Genomic DNA, 21,335 nt, shown 5'->3' with positions numbered 1-21,335 from the left:
TGCTCAGCCTTCTCAAACCCCTTCTAAAAGGTCTCGTACAGAAACTCCAGTGCGTAGCACAGTCATAGAGCTCTATGACCCAGTTTCTGAAAACGAGGACCTCTCGATTGTAGAGGCAGCTGACCCTCAGTACGACGAGGAGGCAGCAGACCCTTATTGTGGGGACGATGAGGACCAAGGGGCTGACCCAGAGGCCAATATGTAACCGATAGACTCACCTATCGATCAGGATCCTCCTATAGTTGATTCTCCTATTGACAACCAACCCCTTCTTAACGAGGTGCTAGCCAAGGCGGCAGAGCACTTTCAAATTGACACCCAGGAGGATAAGGACTTTGTGGAATAGATCCTTGGGGACAAGAAGAGAATGGCGCCGTTTTTTCTCTACTCCACTCAATACAGCGCAGGATGCAACCGTCATTAGAAGCCCCTAACCTCAGATAGGCTGTAAACCCACTTGTAGAAATGTTTTTTAAACTCGCACCTCCAGACCCACTGTATATATTGGAGGGCAGCTGAAGCCAGACTCATTAGTTGTAACTACAATATAGGAAAATAGCGGAACCCCCCCTTGCTTCCTCAGAGGCTCCACCCGACAAGGAAATCAAAAAGATTTACACCATGGGTAGGAAAGTCTCCTCCACGGCTTACCAGACCAGAATTCCGAACAATGCTACCCTTTTGGGCAGTTATTACTGCCACAAATGGGAGGAAGTGTCGGCTCTACTATAGTCTGCCCCAGAACCACTGAAATCCCAGCTAGCCCAGGTGGCCGCAGAAGGGAGGGCAGTGTCAAGCTATTTCCTTAACACCAACCTTGACGCTGCAGACAATGCCTGAAGAATCATTGCTCAGGGTACTGTTATAAAACGTCATGCGTGGCTGCGGAAATCGGGTTTCAGACCAGAAATGCAGGCCACACTAATTAACATGCCTATTGAACCCAATGTGCTCTTCGGCTAGGGCGTTGAGGATGCCCTTAAAACAGCCAAAGAAGAGTACGATCCACTTAAATCATTGAGCCAACTTAACGACAAGCCACCCGGCCAAAGGGGTAATGGCAATTTTCAGTTTTTGCAGCCAAGGTTCTCAACGGGGGTCCAATTACAGTCAAAACCAAAGCTCCTCCTGAGGTAATAATCAGAGTCAGTCCTCCCAGGGCTATCCTAGAGGACAGCGCAGAGGTCGTGGAAGGGGCAACCCCTCTCAAGGTGGCACCCCACCTCAGAAGCAGTGACATTCCGCTTCAGGTGCCCTCCCATGCCTCTCCAGTAGGAGGGGGCATTTCCAACTTCACCCACGCATGGGAAGGAATCACCTCAGACAGATGGGTGCTGTCCACAGTAACAGGCGGATACTGTATAGAGCTCCTCCAATGACCCCACTACCACCCCCTACTACAGACTATCCAGTCAAGAGAACACCAGCGTATGCTGGGGATAGCCACTCTACTAATAAAAGACGCCATCGAAGTAGTCCTGGCCAACCAAGTAAACGGGGGTATTCATTCAACTTACTACTTCGTGCCAAAGAAAGATCCAACAATGCGCCCAGTATTAGATTTGCGCCCTGAAAACAAGTATGTCAAGCCACAAAAGTTGGGCATGACTATGCTTCAAGAGGTAATCCCTCTACTAAAAAGGGGACTACATGGCAACACTGGATATGAAAGATCCCTATTTTCATATTTCAATGTTCCCAGCGCACAGAAGATTCTTGCGTTTTTTTAAAAATGGCGAACCAGCACTACCAATTCAAGGTGCTGCCCTTCGGAATAGCTTCTGCGCGAAGGGTATTCACAAAGGTACTGGAGGTGGTGGCAGCGCACCTACGCAGGGAGGCAATCCCAGTGTACCCTTACTTGGACGACTGGCCCATTACAGTGGAGTCCCACCTAATTTGCAGACAAAACATTCAAAAGACAATCATCCTCTTCCTATTGGGCTTCTCCATCAACAAGAAAAAATCAAGCCTAGTGCCCAGCACTTCCAAACAGTTCCTAGGAGCTGTCTTAAACACACAAGAGGGGTTGGTCTTTCTGTCAGAGGAAAGAGTCCAAAACTTGTTACTGCAAATACTGCATTATCAGGCCGGCCGCCAGATAAGGGTGCGCAACGCTATGCATTCGCCCCATGCAGGAGTGGTTGGCGAAACAATGGTCTCAGGCAAGTGGTCAGTGGAACGATCTAGTGGTCGTTTCGCCAACACTTGTACAAAATCTTTGCTGGTCAACAATGGAAAATCTTCTGTAGGGGAAACCCTTCTACGATCCTGAGATACAGGCGATTGTCACGACGGACGCCTCTCTATCGGGGGTGGGGGGCTCACTACCTTCACCACACAGCTCAGGTTCTGTGGTATTGCATGGCAGTCCAAAACCACATCAATCTGCGAGAGCTCCTGGCAGTATTCAAAGCCGTTCCGGCATTCAAATCCCATTTAAAGAACCAATCTGTGCAAGTCCTGACAGACAGCACTACAGCGATGTTTTATATCAACAAACCGGGGGGCACATGTTCTCCAAATCTGTCCAGGCTTGCGCAGCAAATTTGGAAATGGGCCCTCAAACGGAAAATGTTCCTATCGTCACAGCATGTTCCAGGGGAACTCAACTCTCTAGCAGACTCATTGAGCAGAGATCCCCTACCAGAAGAACATGAATGGCGTCTACACAAAGAAGGCGTAGAACACCTCTTCTCTCTGTGGAGTTTCCCCACAATAGACTTATTTGCTACAAGCGAAAGAGTCAATGCCCAGACTTCGCGTCCAGGTTCCCCCAGCCATGCTCCAAGGGGAACGCCTTATGGATGAACTGGTCAGGGAAATTTGCTTACGCTTTTCCCCCCCAACACCTCTCGGGAGGAAGGTGGTGAACAAGATTCACAAGGAACAGATGACGCTTATCCTAGTTGCTCCTATGTGGGCAAGACAACCATGGTATCCACATCTGCGCAAACTGGCAATGTGCAATCCCATCAAACTCCCGTGCCTGTACAATGTACTCACTCAGCACGAGGGACTAACAGTGCACCCACAACCTCACTCAATGAACTTGGCAGCATGGCTCTTGAAGTCAGAGGTCGGACATCTTAACCTGCCACAGAGATGCATGGATATCTTAAAAGAATCAAGAAAGCCAAATACTAGACACTGGTACTTTGACAAATGGAGAAGATTCGTAATTTGGTGCCAGTCTAAACAATTCAACCCCACAGAATGTACTCCTTCCCAAATTGTAACTTGTATGCTCCATTTGCTAGATGCAGGGTTAGTATTATAATGGTCCACCTGGCGGCTTTATCAGCCTACACCACTTCCCATAATAAAGCTTCATGGTGGAAGGTACCTGTCGTCAAGGCATTCATGGAAGGAGTAAAGAGACTCTACCCTCCTATTTCTAACCTACCGCCAGGATGGGATCTCAACGTGGTACTCGCCAAGCTCATGGCACCCCCCTTCGAGCCAATGCACAAGTCTAGTCTAAGACACCTGCCTTACAAAACCGCCTTCTTAGTGGCTATCACTTCCATCAGAAGAGAGCGTGAAATTCAAACATTGTCGGTGCAGGATCCTTTCTTTGTTGTAAACAAAGACAAATTGGTTTTACTTACTCACCCTATGTTCTCCCCTAAATTCATCTCCAAATTTCACGTAAACCAGTCAATTGAGCGACTGGCTTTCTTCCAGGAACCCAACAGCTCAGCTGAGGTAAAACTCCACACACTAGATGTGAGGAGGGCAGTCCTCTACTATGTAGACAAGACCAGACCGCCAAGAAAAACAGATCAATTGTTTGTCTCCATAGCGCCAGGCAGAGAAGGTGACCACGTTTCAAAGAAGGCCATCTCTAGGTGGATTGTCAAATGTATCCAACTGTGCTATTCCCTATCAGATAATACACTGCCTTTTACACCCAGGGCTCACTCCACAAGAGGCACAGGAGTCTCCCTGGCTTTCATTGCAAATGTCCCCTTAGACAGCAGCTACATGGAGCTCAATGCATACTTTCACTCAGCACTACTGCATTGACACTCATTCCAAGACCGATAGACAAGTGGGACAAGCGGTTCTAAGATATTTATTCGCTCATGAACCTTCTCACTTCCCCCCTCCTACTTCTGACATTGTTCGTTAATCTATGCACAGCATGTGATCTAAGCAGACTGCACAAGCCTCAGAAAGGATACATTACTTGCCGTAATTGTATTTCTGATGCTTGTATCTGCTTAGATTCACATGCGACCCACCCTGCCTCCCCTCGGAGAGAACGAGCATGGATGCTTGTAGTCTTATCTATCTTATCTGCTTGGATACTCTGTACTCACGCTACTCGTGCTACCTCATGTCAGAAGAAATACAATCTGAGGGTCCTACACGTGAGGGATCATGGGTACAGTGGACGTCACACTAGGGATAGTATTACTGGCACGCCCTAGTTCGACGCCCCTTTTCGAGTTTCGAAAAACAAACTAACACTCCGCAGCTTCCACTAGATGTCGGCCTATGCACAACTGGCGAATTTCTGGGGGTTTTCGATTTTACTTGAAACTATAACGTCCCTTTTAACAAGGTTTTTTCAGTGAATTTCAAAGGTTTTTACCAGTGCATGCTATTTTCCTACAACTTACTAATATCATACTTACCCAATATAGCAATGTTTGTGTCCAATTTACAAAGTGTCACCTTAAACCTCTGCCATTTTCCACCTTCTGGAATCATTTTTAATACTTCCATACACTTTTTGCAACTATTTCGACTAGTTTTGCATCCGTAGACGTCTACGAACACCTGACTTCATAGCGGACCTTCTGGACAGTGCCACATTACCATACGCTGGCGCGCGGCATGATGACTTGTCCAAGAACCCATCCGCACTTCACAATAAAATCTCTGCTTCGCAGACAGTTCAGAACTGCGTTTTATACTGATCTAGGAACTTTCAACTTCAAAATTTCCCTTGCACCACTCCAACACCTATTCCTACTCATTATCCATTAACAAAAAAGTACACAGTACATATTTTTAGCAAAACCGCTATTTATCTTAAAATGGCATCAGCTAATGCCATCCCACCTCCCCAAGAGCCACCACCACTGCTGTAATCAAGGAGCATGAGAAACACTGCCCCCTTCCTTAGAAATAACACACGTGCTATATTTTCCCTTGTCCACCTACCCCTCCATATTGGTGTTTGGTCCCTCTTCCCTCATTTCGCTCCCCACCTTTCGTTCTCCGCTCTCCTGCCAAAAAAATACATCCAAAAATAACTAAAGACATATTCCGTTAGGAACCACCTTTCACCGTTAAAAAATAGAACTAAAAAAGAAATCTATAGACTCCATCACTTTATATTTCTCAGTAAAGTACATAGACTCAATAAGATTTTCCAGCATTTCCATTTGCATTTTGTTATGCTAATGGGAATATTGTGGCGTTCATCCTCCGTTCCAGGGACTGGAACGGCGGATACCGGCCCAGCAACCAAGTTAACAGCCCAAGTGAAGCGAGGGAAGATAAAGAGGTCTCTGGACCATTATCCCCCCATTCCAGCCCCTGGGATGGGGGATGAAGGCCATTAGCACCCTAGGTTCCCAAAGCGGGAACCTGGGGTGCTAAAAAAGGATTTTTCTTCCTACACGAAGGAAACGTTTTTTTACAAGATGGCCACCATAGAAAGGGAAGGCGAGGGTTCCATACAGGGCCCCTCTTCACTTTCCATGGCAGCCTGCAGAAGGCAAAAAGAGAACCCTATGACCATATTACCACAAGCACATTTTTCCTCCCTTTCAGATCTAGCCTAATTTCGAATAACTTTACCACAAAGCCTGTCCCAGGTGGAGATGGCCGCTTTAATCCTATGTTTTGTCCCTTGTGGTCATTGCCAGTAGCCAGATTGTCTGGATCATGACCTTATTCCATGATCCGGACAATCTGGCCACTGCCCATGGCCACACGCTACCCCTCAGTCACTAAAGGTATACCGCTATTTTTTGTAGCTACATTATGACCCTTGTCAAATAATAAAACACTGCCACATTTGCAAAACCATGCTTGTAGGTTCTTACCAATGCTCCTTACGCAAGTTTGCTGGAAATCCACCCATGTTTTATTTTTTTAAAAGTGTCAAATGTATGCACATACAATTATCATAAAACCTAGCCCCCACTTGACAAAATCCATTCAGACTATACGAAAACATCTATATCTAGATCTATAATCTTTTTGCAAACCTTTGTGTAGATTTGTCAAATTACACCACATTTATAAGCCTTTACAATATTTTGGACCCCCCCATTTAATTTTGCTCCCTCTTGACAGCATCCCACCAAACTTTGCAAAAACATGTATATCTAGATCTATTATCAGTTTGCCAAAATGAAGTGTATATTCGTCATATGGCACCTCATTTATAAGCCTTTACATTATTTTGGGACCCCCCTCTAATTTTGCCCCCTCATGACAGAATCCCACCAGACATTGCATACTCACGCAGAATCAGGTCAGAAACATACATGTGAAATTTCATGCAGTTCCATTAAGTGGCGCCAAAGTTATAAGCCATCCAAGAACTGCATTTCACCAACCCTGTAATGCTGAGGTGTCCGTGAACTTTCACAGGACTGTTTGCGAACATCCAAACTGTTCGTGGACTTTCGCCGGCAAAAGACACCAGTTTTCTTTGCTTCTTGCAGCCATATTCTCCTCCCATCCTCATCACCCCTCACCTCCCCAGAGATTATTTGATAAGTTTGACAAGTGCAATGTTGTGTTTTTTAATATGTTTTTATTGCGATGTGTGGGGACAGCGACTGCTGTCTGTGAATCCAAGTTGGCGGGCGTTTCCAAAAATCTGACGCTCTTCACCATCCAATCAGCGAACACGTCGCATGTCCGCGAACATGACGCAAGCCGATTAACCAATCGATGTCCTGTCCGCGGAGCGAACAGGGAAGAGTCCACAGAGCGGACATAGATATCACTAATTTTTTGTGACCTACTTTTTGATCATTTTAAAAAAAAACTACTGGACGGATTTTCAGCAAGCTTGGTGAAAATCCGTCCAGCGGTTTGGGCTGTAGGCGTGAGCAAAGTTTTTTTTCCCCATTCAGTCTATGGGGAAAAAAAACATTTTGGGACCCCCCCTAAAACTTTGCCAATTGGGTACTGTGAGGAAAGCGATACGGACACTGGACTCATGTTCGTTGCTACAAAATGTTATTAAATAATAAAGGGCTTTGGAAATGCCTCACTGTCCCTAATTTAGGAGGTATTGCCCTACCTCAACCAAAACTAAGGGTCCCGTCCTATGTCAAGATGTCGAAAGCAAAAACGTCCTGTGTTCAAAATGCTATCCTAGCCTTCTCCTAAAAGTAACTGTGTGAAGGATAATGACTTTGTCTTTCAGAAGTGCACAAATGTACAAGTTCAACCAAAGGATGCAAATCCAACGGAAAGGTTTCAAGTGGACAATGTTCACAATTCCCAGGGAGCACGTCCTTCCCCAGGTTTCTCTCACAAAACAAACCGTTCAAAAAATGAGCATCCAAGTTGTTTACAACCTTGTGATAGTCTCAATTCATTTCAACAAGTTGGCTTTACCTGGTGTACTCTCGTGCCAGGATTCCTTAGCTAATTCACTCAGTTCACAACTCCAAGAGTATGGGGTTTCCTTAGCATTCTTCCCATATACTGGCTTTGCCTGGTAGTCTCCCCTGCCAGAACTTCCTCACATAGTTCATTCAATTCACAATCCCAAGGGTATAGCTCTTTCTTAGAATTCTTCTCATATATTTGGCTTTGCCCGGTATACTTTTCTGCCAGGACTATATGATGCAACATGCTTGATTCAAACTCCCAAGTGCATGGGTCTTCCTTAGGGATTCTTGTCCCCACTTTGTTTTGCCTGGACTACTCTGCTGCCAGGACTTTCTTATTCAGATTATTCACTTCACAATCCCAATGGTATGGATCTTCATTAGGATTCTGTTTCATACACTTTTTTAATACAATTTAGGGTGTGGGTCCCTGACTCGCAGAATACCTGGTAAACCCCTCTGTCCGGTTTCTCTCATATTGTATCTTCAAAAATAGAGGGCTCTTGAAACTTAGTTTATGGTGTGAGACATTGTGAACTTGCTCTTGTTTGTTAGGGACCAGGAATGGCTCCTTCAGCTCTCTGCCGGTGCTCCAACCTTCCACTCTGGGCTCACCGGTTCTTGAAGCGCTCCTTGTACTTTTCCGATCTCTCAAGTTCCTTTCTGCCTTTGCTCTTTCTCCCCAGCTCGGACGGTGCAATCGGATGGCTAGAAGCGGTCTGCATGTTGCTCCTGTTTCTCATGCTGATGCAAAGTTCCTTCACCTCACATCTGGTTGCACGGTCTCTCCACGGTCTCTCTGTCTTCACTCCCTTTCCCCAGCTTGGGCAGTGTGATTTTGCAGCTAGAGGCATTCAGTGTGCTTCTCCAGCTTTCCTTGCTGGTCTGAAGCTTCTCTGCTTCTCGTCCAGTTTCTGCTGCCCTCGCAAATGGGAAAGCATTTCCACTCGAGATGCCACCTCTTCTCTATGTGCTGCTCCTTTGTCGTGCTCGCCAGCTTCTGAATTCCCTCGCTTTTCCTTGTCTTTTCAGGCAGCACTTAGCCGGTTGGATCTCTGTCTTTCGCTGGCTCCATTTAAACTCTTGCACTACTGAAGGGAGTTGTTTGGAACCAATTGGACTTCCCCAGCAGCTAGACCAGTCACTTTGGTTCAACTGAGCGAACATTCTTCTGGTTGCTCTCTTCCTTGTGTCAGTCTGTTACAGCTTGACTACATGATGTTTAGAAATGTTGTGGCTAAGTGCTGGAGAATATTGCGGGTACTGTGCCTAGCCCAATGATGTCTGTCTCTTCCCCTGAGGGTTGCTTCCCATGTGGTCCTCCCTCAGATAGCCGCCCCCAGGTTCCGGTAGCGGCTGACGTCCCCTGGCCACAACAGTCTTCCCCAAGTGATGACCTCATTGGATTCTTCACAGTACCCACATACCCAAAGTAGCTACCCTTTTAAGTTTACCCATTCTAAGTAGTGAGAAAGTGAATTTCTTTGATTTAACAATTTACCATAGTGAAGGTATCTTAACAGTTAAACTGTACCAAGAACATCCTCCGCAAAGAGACGCCTGAAAAATAACTCTATCTTTCGAACCATTTGCTGGAAAAAAACACAGTACCTACTGTACCAGGCACACAGTTGGCTTTCAGGCCTTGGCGAGGCATGTACTTTCAATCTGGGATGACCTAATGAACTTTGACTCCAACATCACATCTGCGCATATACTATTGGACCTTTCAGTGGCTTTTGACACAGTCCACCAAACAACCCTCATTAAAAGTATGCAAGAAGCAGGGGAAAGCAACTTGACAGTACATTGGATGAAATCATTCCTGACAGAACTGAAAACGGACTACAACCTTTCAGGTGAACATTACACAGTCACCTGTGGCGATGCACAAGGCTCCCCCCTAAACATTTACATGACCCTACTCCTGAAATTCAAAGGAAATCGATTCACATGCTAAAAATGTGCAGATGCTACTCAAATCTACAAAATCGATACCAGTGAGGGCATTGAGCAAATCTTTATTAACTGCCTCATAAATCAACGCATGGATGAGCTACAGCAGCCTTAAACTCAACCTTGGCAAAACTCAAAACATGACACCCAAGAATCTCTATACAACTGTATACACTATGGCCTACTTAAATGGGAACCAGACTGAGAGTTTTCAGAGTAGTTAAAAATGTTAGAATTCTGATGAACGACTTAACACTGGAACCTCAAGTTAACTCAGTAGTAAACAAATGCTGCTTCTACCTACACACTATCAAGCTGATAGCACCCTTTCTCACCTTCCCACACTACACTTTCCAACATCTCGCTTCATCATATCGAGGATAGACTGGCAACAGTATCTACCTTGGAATGCCCGACTACCTCACCAAAAAACTGCAAAGCAGCAGCAAGACTTCTCATAAGACTCAGCAAGAGAGCATATCACACCAGCACATAGGTTCTTATACTGGCTACTAGTCGTCAAAACACTTTGCATTGCTCACAGAGCAATTCATGGCCAAGGAGCAGAATTCCTGCAAGAAAGAAAATCTCCATTTACAGACCAAAAACAACACACGGGTTTAGCAATGAGCTGTTTTGAACCCAAACAATATTCAAAAATGAAATATGGTGGCTCAGTCTTTTCAAACATCTTGATGAAACTCTGAACTCCAGCACAAAGGGACTATACACAATAGAGGAACACCTGACCTTCAGGCAAGCACTAAAAACATGGCGCTTAAATTTAACGACCTAAGTCGACTAATCTGGCCCATGGGGGAAAATCTGCTTTAATGCAGCGAGGAAAAGCATAAAGTACTAAGTCTTAGCTCCAGTGCATTGTATAAATCCCATTAACATAACAGAACATAAGCCCGCCGATAAAAAATGTTCTTTGGCATTAATACCTACCATGACAAACATATCCTCAATTTAGCCAATTTCTGTGGTTGAAGAGAAACAGCAGTGCACTAGTCATATGGCAGAAGCCAATAATTTAATAAGGGAACTGGAAGACCGAGGTCTTCGGTCCTCTATCGTAAAGAGATTAGCGAAAGAGCATAGCCACGTTGAGGAACTTTTAGAAATTGAACCGAATAGCAAAACTGAAAATAAATTACTGTCAACACTGTCCCTAATTTATCTTTCCAAATAAAGACTATAATTAAAGGACCTGATTGATTTTCAGTGAAAGCAATTTGCAAAGACCCATATTTGATTTTTTTTAAAAGTGCTTCTATTCAAAATGTCGTTAGAAATAGAACGACAGATTCTATATTGTTCACCTTGACCCAACAGTGGGGATTGTGCCCTAGAAAACAGAATCAAGTGGCTATTGGACTTACCAAACATTTGAGAATAATTGACTTCACTTTGAGAGTGGAAATGTAGTTCATAACGATTGTGTCGTCGTAGATGGAAATATCTAATTCTAGTAGAAATAATAAAGTATAAGACATGTTATAAAGCATCAGAGCTGATATCAAGATAAGATTAAAACCACTCCTATAGTTAAAAAATGTCTTTCCTTCGGATATGAATGTGATTATTTCCAGTGGACCATCTTAAAGAAAATCAATGGTACCAATCATAATAGCACAAATGGGAAATGATTTAGATTAGATTTCTATACTTTTTTTAATCACAGGGTTGAATGGAACAATATTCAATAACATACCGTAAGGGTTCAGAAGCAGGAGACTGGTCCACAGGTGGCATGAACTTGAACATAGCCTCCCCCTCATGGTAAATTGGCCTGGCTTTGTGTTTTGTTGCATTGTTTTTGTTTTGTGTCCTGATGCCCGCAGCCTGCTGGCGTGGTATAGATAGATAAAATAAATTGTGATTGCTATAGACTTACTCCTACGTTCCGTCTCTTTTCCTCCATACTGTATGGGCGTCTCTCGCTAGGGACAGGAGACAGAACCTTTTTCACCAGAAAAATAATCTTCCCCTATAAATTTGGAGGTGCGTGGCCCTGGGAGCATGCGCTCCCCTGACTCTGGCCACCAGCGACGCTCCTCCGTCCTCTTTTCCGAGTCAACTGGTATGGACCGCTTTCACCAGCACTCCTGGGTTAGGCCACAGGCCTTGTAACTGCATACACTCTTCCCTGGAGAAGCATTATTTTCTTTTTCTCTTCCAATTGTTAGGTACTGCTCTGTCCTCCAGCGCCATGCTCCTCCCCGGCACATGACGATGGCGGGCTTCAGACGGTGTCCAGCCTGCGAGGTCCCTTCCCAGCGTCTGACCCTCATGCACTCTGTCTCTGGTGCCTTGGCCCAGACCACGGCTGTGATGGCTGTACAGCGTGCAAAGCCTTGACTCTGCGCACGCTGAAGAATCGGCTAGCCAGCTGGAGGGAGCTCTTTGAAAGATCGCCTCCAGGGGACCTTCAAGCATACGTGACCAGGAAGACCAGGCCCAAGGTAGATGCCCTGTTCTCCTCTGCACCCCGCAAAGATGACTCCTTCCCAGGGAACCGCCCAAGCGGGACAGACCTTTCAGGGTCTTAAACCAGCAGGAATGCAGAGGCTGCCCCAGCAACCGGCCCACGGGACGAGGGGGGGAGTCGCAGGATCCTACTGGTGCTACCACGGTGGGTTGCAAGGCTCTATTACCGGGTCCCAACCAGAGGGGCTCCACTCTAGTACCGGACCCATGCCTGAGGGGGCGCCTGTACGCAGCACTAACTGTACCATGGCTGGGGTCACTCTGCCTACCAGGTCTCGACCTGAGGTGTAGGGAAGGTGGCAACCACCGCTGCTCAGCATGCAGGTGGAGGGCCGAACCCAGCTCAGCAAACACCATGACTTGGGCACATACTGCTGAGCAAGACAAAATGGCAGCTGGGCCAGACAAAATGGCAGCTCACCAGGCGCCCTTCCCATTCGGAGATCGGGTAGGGGAGCACGTTTCCAGGTGGGATTGAGAACGCCAGTCACCTGGTCCACACCTTCCCTGTGAAACGGAGGGATAGGATAAGTATCCCCCCAACTTGGCGATACAGGGCACTCCCAGGACACCGCAGCCTCGGGGCCCGATCCCTATGCCCACATGTGCTCCTATCCAATTAGACACACCTGCATGCGAGGACAGGTTCTTAGAGAAGCTCCTCGCCCTCATGAGGTCACCACAGATGGGTACCATCCTCAGGGACGTTATCGGGGACATGCTCCAACTGGTACAAGCACACATTGCGGTACCGCCCAAGGGTCCAACTCAGCCCCTGGCTCCCACACTCGTCTCTATCATGGCAGCTCCGGCTCAGCCCCCTCAGCAGCCTCCGGCACTGATGATCTGCATACCACATCTGTCCGCGCCCAGCACTCCTCCTGCTCCGCAGATCTGCAGGACACAACGGTGGAGGAAGTCCCGGACACCATAGTCTGCCAAAGCATTCCATGAGAGGGTGGCAGGCCTGGCTGAGTACCTAGGCTTCCCGCAGCCACAGGTGGAACAACCTGAGGTGGGGCTCCTGGCTGAGGTACTTGCGTTACGTCGTCCTACTAGAACTGGAATTCCGCTTCAAAAGGATGTCGAAGCCTTAGTCAAAAAAGGCTGGGTCAAGCAACTCTACACCCATCCTACCAACAAGCGTCTCGACGCCAAGTACAGGGAAATGGAAGGGGATTCTCTCCTATTGTCGGCTCACCCCCAACTGCACTCCTCGAGGATAGCAGCTGCATCACTATATTCCAAGCCACAGTCTTCCTCGGCAGCTTCGGCGTCTGCACTCCTGGGCAAGGAGGAAAAGCTCTATCTATTTTAAGTCCACACCCAAGACCTACAGCCAAACGCACCAGCGCTCGGATAAAGGTTGGGTCTTCAGAGGCTTCCAGGAGAGACTGTCCAGACAACTGTATAGATCCCCTAGCCAGCACAGATGTAAGCAGCACAAGGCGGCTAACAAGGGCTTTTTCCATTCCCCCCCCTCCGCACCAGCCTCCGGGGGAAAAAAGTTTGAAAGGTCCATCCGGATCCACAAGTTCTCGGGTGAGGGAGTGGGGGGGGGCAGCTTGCCCTTCACGTACACTCCTGGTGGGGAAAGTTCATGGACCCGTGGATCCTCTCAGTGATGTCCACTGGCATCCAGCTTCCAATTCCTCCTTCTCCTTCATCCCCTCCGCTCCCGCAGATTGGTACAGCAACTCTGTTGGTGGAAATCTGCTTGCAGCGAGCCAGGCAGTGGAGGAAGTCCCAGCCTCACAGCGGGGCGAGGGCTTCTATTCAAGAATTATCACCATACACAAAAAGAACCCGGCTGACCTGCGAGTTGTGTTGGACCGTTCTTCCTTGAACCTTTTCCTTCCCCTCCAAAAGTTCAAGATGGTTACCCCAGCCTTCATTGCGGAGACCTTGTGTGTGGGAGTCTGGATGTGCTCCCTGGATCTGAAGGATGCCTACCTACACGTCTCGATCTGGCAACCCAATCAGTCCTTCCTGAGGTTCAGGATCATGGATTTTCACTTTCAATATAGGGTTCTACCCTTTGGACTCAGTTCGGCCCCCAGGGCCTTTACAAGACTAATGAACGCAGTGGCAGCTCTGCTCAGGGCACATGGACATCCCATTTATCCATCCCTAACTGACTGGCTAGTTGGCGAGATCTCCGGAAGCAGTACAGCACACTGCTTCCGCCCTCATGGACACACTAGACGATTTGGTATTTTCTATCCTTCTCAAAATGTCAGTTACTGCCCACGCAGTGTCTGACCTTCCTAGGTCTTAAATGGGACACCAGGACCTAGAGGATCTTCACCTCAGCGAACAAGATCACAACTATCAAGAGGGTCACTGGGCATTTTCTCAGCAGAGCAATGACCTTGGCGTGGTGGTACCAACACCTGTTGGGAGTCATGACGGCATGTCTCCTGGCAGTGCCGCATACGAGGCTCGAAATGAGAAGGCTGCAGCTGCACTTCTCGGCCACCCGGATTCAGGAGAAGGGATCTCAGGTGGAGCAAGTCAGCATACCACATCTACACCAGGATCTAGTCTGGTGGGGTACAGACACCAACCTGCGGATAGGCAGGCCCTTCCGGCAGCCGGCACCTCAGGTCACCATTAGCACAGACTTGTCCCTAGAGGAATGAGGGCTACCCTGGACAGCCACACTGTGCATGGAATATTGTTGTGTGCAGGAGCACATCAACTGGCTTGAGATGTTGGCTATCTGGCTTGCCCTTGAAGCCTTCCTCCCCTTATCACTGGCAAATCTATAATGATTCATACAGACCGCTCCACCTGCATGTATTACATCAACAAGCAGGGCGACCCTAGGTCTCCTGCCCTCTGCAGACTGTCAATTGACATTTGGGAGTGGGCTCTGGTGAACAACATGCACTTGTCGGCAATCTTCCTCCCTGGGGAGTCCAAACTAGAGGCGCACAGGCTCAGCAAGCTGGAATCGAACCTCTACGAATTACAGTTGAACAAGGAGGTCCTTTAGTGGATCTTCCTTAGTTGAGGTCCCCCACAGTTGGACCTCTGCACCACCAGTACCAACTGGAGATGCTCCCAGTTCGCCTCATGGCTGGGGAGAGGCAGGGGTTTGTTAGGCAACACGATGCAGATCTTGTGGAGCAACATGAACGCATAAGATTTCCCCCCACTCGCCTGGTGCACAGGGTAATCTGCAGGGTCCGAGTCATGGAGCCTTCGGCATCATCCTGATAGCGCCATGGTGGCCAGCGAGATCCAGGTTCTCTTAAATTCTCAGCCTGTCGGATCAGCCCACGGTACACCTCCCGGTGGGCCCAGCCCACTTACTCTCCCAGCAAGGGGGCACAGTGGTTCAATCCGCTCTGCAGAAATTAGCCCTCGCATCTTGGTTCCTGAACAGGTTACCCTGAAGCATCTCCACCTGTCCCAGGCTAACCTGGCTATCATACAAGGGGCCAGGAGCAACGCTACCAGGAGCCAGTACAAAAGCAAGTGGACAAGGTTCTGTCACTGGGCGGAATCAAAGGAAATTGATCCATTGACCTGCTCGTTGGATGACGTTTTATCCTTCTCCGCGCACCTCGCCGACTCGGGTGCAGGTAGACACATCGCGTGTATCTGGCGGCCATTGGGGCCTGCAAGAACTCAGGCGAGGAGGTCTTTTCATCCTTGAATCCGTTGGTCTGACCAGACGTTATCCACCTATCAAAAAAGCACACCCGGTCTGGGACCTTAATGTGGTGCTGGGTGCCCTGGTGCATAAACCATTTGTGCCCATGGCATCCGCGGACATCATACTAGTTATATCAAGACGTCCCTGCTGGTGGGCCTTACCTCGGCACGCCGAATTAGTGAAATCCAGGCCCTGGGGGCATCTGTTATGCTTGAGCTAAAACATGGCGCTGGTGCGCAGTGTATTCTGGGGGCACTCCGAGCCATAATGGATATTTACTCCATGCCTCAGTGAAAAGCTGTGCTTACTTTGCTGAGAGCTGAATTTACTTTGCTGAAGAAAACATGCTTTCCAAACCTGGTATGCAGTCAAGGACATTCTGCTGGGAAAGCTGGTTTTGTTATGTCTTGTTATGAGTTATGGGACTGTTTTTCGTGGCGTTTGTTCTTAGGAGAAGAGGGAAGCGCTTTGCTCCTTGAGGTTACTGTCTGTTGACCCAGCTGGCAACCAACGGTTACCCATCAATGCGCAAGTGCATTGCCAGAAGGTTCGAGAAATGACCACCCCTTTTTGAGGAGTGCATATATGTGGAACCCCCTCAACGGTCAGACGGGACAAGTAGAAAGACCTCAGTCGGAAGGGGGACGCCTTTGTCCGGCATACCTGTGGGCTGTTGTGCTCTCGGCCTGGCTGTTATCGCGGTCTTCCAGCCGCTTCTGGCGAGATGAGGGATTCAGTTACGCCCACGGTGATGTATTTTCTTTTGAATTCTGTCTTTTCTGTGATTTATTTCTGCGTTATCACTTGTTGCTTCCAAGCTTTGAATGAATAGCCGTATAAGTGCTCATTATTTTCTAAGCGTGCATGTGGTTGTAAGTCATTGCGTCGTCTACCTACGTTTAAAGTATTGGCTCTGCAATTGCGCTGGTGATTAATGACTGTCCGTGCACTCTGGGCGAGCAATACAGCATCAGAGCCATATACACTGCATAGGGACATGGTGGTGCTTAGAACCCCCGCCACCCCCCGCATTTCTTCCTAAGGTAGTCACCTGAATGAGGAGATAGTATAACTGACATTCTTTGCAGACCCTAAAGATGAGGCTCAGAAGGTATTGCACTGCCTGGATGTGGGGCATGCGCTAAGATTTTACCTGGACAGAACAAAAAGCTTCCAGAAATTGGACGCCCTCTTCCTCACCTTTGGGGGATCAAAAACAGGCTGTCGGGCCTCCAGGGCTTCCATAGCAAGGTTGATGGTTATGGCCATCAAGGAGGTGTATGAGGGGCAGCACAAGCCCTTGCCAGCAAGCATGCACGCCCACGCCATCAGAGCCAAGGCCACAGCGGTAGCTTTCCAAAGACACGTCCCATGGCAGACTATTTGCAAAGCAGTGTCATGGGTTACTCCCTCTGCCTTCTGCAAGCACTACTGCTTGATGCCAGGTCGGACATGGCATTTGGCCAGGCAGTGTTGAACTTGTTTTCTCAAGGGGGGCAACTCTCCACCCTGGGGCTACATTCATTTGTAATCTCCCATACAGTATGGAGGAAGGGGGACGGGATGTAGGGGTAATTATAAGTAACTCACTGTAGTGACTAATGTACTCCTAGTCCATAGTCCCCTCTCCTCCATACATCCAACCGCCCCCCCAATAGAACTGGTGTCATTAGGCAATGTTAATGTTATCGATGAGTCGGAGGGGACTGAGGAGTGGCGCCGATGGGCTGAGTCAGGGGAGCGCATGCTCCCAGAGCCGCGCCCTCGCACTCCTCTAAATTTAAAGGGGGAGATGTTTCTGGTGAAAAAGGTTCCGTCTCGGGTCCCTAGCGAGGAATGCCCACACAGTATGGAGGAAGGGGACTATGGACCAGGAGTATGTTAGTCGATACAGTGAGTAACTTGGGTTTTCCCTTTATTTTCGTGGTGAAAAAAATAAGTTTCACTGCTTCCACTAAAAAACTAAACGGGTCTGTCAGAATGCCCTTTAAACTAACAAGTCCACCATCTTGTGTCAAAATCTCAAATTCTGTCCCTTGCACTTTCAACTAAACTAGAAGGTTGCATTAATATTCTTGGTCCAGGAGAATGACTCCTTCGGCTGGATTTGACAAAAGGTCTAGTCCTTTGTCGACCTTTTATACTACGTTGCAAGCATAGTCTTGGTGAAGGGGTGAATCCTTGTTTCCCAGGTGTGATCTGCATCGTTCTGCTCGGCCAACTCATCTTAGTCCTAGATCTACTTGGGTCTGTTATGCTCTTTTTTCGACCCAGTGCTCAATAGACAAGGTCTTGCAACTTGTAATAGTACATGTTTCTACAAGGTACTGAGCTCTCAGAAGAGGAGAAAGGAGGTGAGGATGTGTAGGGTGTCCCTGGCGGTATTGGACGAAATTACTGAGGGCAAAACGTCTGAAGCCACACACACACACACAGACTTTTGGGACTGACTTTTGGATTCGGTCATTTCACGTAGGTCCATCCCAGGCCATACCCTAGATGGTCATCCCTGTTCCCAGAGGTGGGCAGGGGTGAGTCTCCCCAAGAGATCCTTCCGCTGGGTAGCGGCCTCACCACCCTGGCCTCATTGGAAGGGGCTCCTCCTTGAGGAGAAGTGACATCTAGCGTTTTTGTCACAATACAAAGGCATTGTTTTGTTTTACACCCCTGGGTTACTAGTGAAGGAACCTCACCCAGCGCTATTCACTTTTGTTGCATTGGCCATTAATCCAATAATGACTTGTAGTAAGTTGTATTTAGCTCTAATATAGAAATGAGCTGTTGGCTCTGTCGGTTATTAATCCATAGCCTATTGTTGTGTGGGTAGACGGAAATCAAACCTTTTTGGGGAAATATGCTGTGACCTCCATGCCTTAACTCCCAAAGCTCTCGAACCAATCATAATTGTGGATCTTCAATACAGCCTTCTTAGTTGCAGTCACATCAGCCAGAAGGATATGCAAACTGCAGTTCCATTCTGTCAATGAGCCATTGACTGTTTTCTAGAAGAACTAGGTAATACTTAACACACCCGGCCTTCTTGCCTACAGTTGTGTCCAATTTCCATAGCAACCAGATAATGCGCTTGCCACTTTTCTTTCAATATCCCTCAATTGATGTGGAAAGGGTTTTACATTACTTGGAGGTTAACATTCTACCTGCATAGGACTTCCCAGGTCAGGAATTATGAGAAGCATTAATGATTGTATCCTTTGTCATCTAATCCTACAAAAGCTTGATCAGGGTCCCCCCTCCCCCTACCCACACCCCCCTAAAGGTTTACACACCCATTTTGTTCAACTTAAAGCACCTTTTGGTCGCTTTTCAGACACGTGTTCCCATTGACTTGATCTGCTGAGCAGCTTTGCGGATCTCCACTTCCTTCTATATACATTGGAGTTAAGGGGTAAAGTGGATGTTGGGTTTAGACAAACTTTATTGGACTGTTTTCGGTTAAAGATGTACTCCAGTTGATGCCATTGCTTTATAGATCTCTGAGCATGGATGAAAAGGGACGTGACGGTGGAGTAGGTAATAGTTAATCACCACAGTGACTACTACAGTCCTAGTTCAAAGTCCCCTTTTCTTCATTCTACCAGTTGCTTGTCCTGACCTAGGTGGTCAAAGCAGACTGGTGGTTGAGACGGAGAGGTGGAGATAATCTCTGCACATACCTTCTGCTTTTTTTCCTGAATGAAAGATTTTCTTTTTGCCGTCACGAAAGGCTCTGGTCCCCAAGTTATAATAGTCACTACTGTCGGGAGCCTTTACATTCTGTGCCACTGAGAAAAGGTATGGGCATGTTCCTGGAATCTACTGGGGAAGGGCAACAAATCTAGTTGGATGTTATGTTGCTGTTCTTCTGCGTTATCTGTGCATCATCTGTATTGTTGCAAAAGGAGAGCATGTAACTACATAGTTTATCATGGTCAGATTTAGAAAGCTGAGGCGTGGGGGCACCACTTTGGTCACAGCTGGACGGGTGAGAGGTGGAAGCGCACCTTGTTGAGATCTTTTGGATTAGTTCTTTACACTGATTGTGAAGAATAAAATGTTCTCCTGAGAATTCCGTGGGGGTGGTGGATAGAAGGAATGGACGTTGCCAGGCTCCCATGCACATTGCCATGTCGTCGTGTTTATTTTTTTCCTAACGCAGAAAAGTCAATGTGGAATTGGACAAAAATGTTGGACATACGAGTATCTAAAATGGCTTTTTTTTGTTATATATTTGCAGACCTCTCTTCTGTGGAAATTCTGAAGTGGACCAGTTGGGCAAGATTTTCGAGTAAGTAATTTCGCGCGCGCGTGTGTGTGTGTGTCTGTCAGTCAGAAAAAGGTAAAAAGAAGCCCTTTTGTTCAAGAGCTGTATGTTTCAGAATGGGCTGGAAGACTGTAGAGTGCTTCGAGATGCAGGGTATCCACCAATGTTAGTCCTGATCAATGGCTTGAAATTAAGATTGGGTATCCAGCATTAACCAGTAACTACCAGTGGGAAACGAGGAGATCGTAAATAGCGTACCCCCAAATGTTGCTTCCACATAAGATGCAAACATACCATTATTAATGACCCCGTATGCTTTAAATGTCGTATAGGTGTCTTTATTGAAAGATTTCCCAAATGCACAGATTTAAATTTACGTAAGTGTATTTGTTTGGCATCCATTGGCCTGGGGGAACCTTACGTAGCTCCTGGTAGCTGCCATGCTCTTCCAGGAGCTGCATCGCTCCTAGCTCCCCTGAAGTTCACACCCTGCCTAAACCATCAGTCTTAATTATGGACATTCGTAAATGCAGAAGAGGAGATGCTACTCTGAGCTAAATACATAATGAATAGCGTTTTACAACTAAATACATATACCTGGATAGAATAAATGTTCGTCTCATTTAAAATGGCATTTTGTACTGTATACATTACCTTTCATGTAAAAGAAAGTAGCTATTTGCTGTTAGTTTCCACCCACCCCTATTAATTATGACACAGAACCAGTAGCAGAGGCAGCTTTTGGTGCCGGGGAAGTGGGGGTGGTGAATAAGGTGCCAGCTGGAGTCTGCTTCATGACTAATATCCAAAGGAGTTCCCAGATAACTTGTCTGATTTAGATGGCCAGCACCCAACACAATCATGGCATGATAGAAATACAAATAAACTACAATGCTAAATACATATTAAATTGCGGCAATGCAAGACTGTGCCTAAAATTAAAACAGAATAAATAAGCATTTAAAAAAAATGTAAACAAAAGAGCGTACTTTAGAACTCCCACCACAACCCAGCTAGAAAAACACACCCTTAACCACAGTACAGAAAGGGAGAGTAGGCCTCAACCCCCGGGCGGATTTTCTCTTAGCTTAGCAAACCTGTCTGGGCACCTAGGCAGAAGATTTAGTTGTGTTGAGCATTTTTGCACCACATTTTGCCTGTGTACCTTGAAAAATATAAAGTCGTGAAGTTATCCAAAAATACTTCGTTCATGAAGTTGGTACAGGAAACGTGCAACACTTCTTTTTACCATGAGGAAAATGCAGATTTTTAATCAGTTATGGATTTTTGAAGCCTTCCATTATATTTAGATGTGGTGTACAATGGAGTGCGTGGTATTTCCGGTCCGCGCTGCTCGCTGTCAAAT

General features: G+C 47.0%; 1 protein-coding gene across 3 annotated transcripts in view; it reads left to right on the top strand.

The window, feature by feature from the left end:
• Positions 1-21,335, top strand: part of CDK4 (cyclin dependent kinase 4) — a 735,471-nt gene that overhangs the window by 531,479 nt on the left and 182,657 nt on the right. For all 3 annotated transcript variants that reach the window (XM_069653350.1, XM_069653351.1, XM_069653352.1), the window contains one exon: positions 19,943-19,993. In XM_069653350.1, coding sequence (XP_069509451.1) covers positions 19,943-19,993 — 51 coding nt within the window. The remainder of the gene's footprint in view (positions 1-19,942; positions 19,994-21,335) is intronic.

The sequence above is a fragment of the Ambystoma mexicanum genome, chromosome 3q, assembly GCF_040938575.1.
Source record: "Ambystoma mexicanum isolate Mex_15411 chromosome 3q, UKY_AmexF1_1, whole genome shotgun sequence".
Taxonomy (NCBI): domain Eukaryota; kingdom Metazoa; phylum Chordata; class Amphibia; order Caudata; family Ambystomatidae; genus Ambystoma; species Ambystoma mexicanum.
This window is presented reverse-complemented; position numbering and strand designations above follow the sequence as displayed.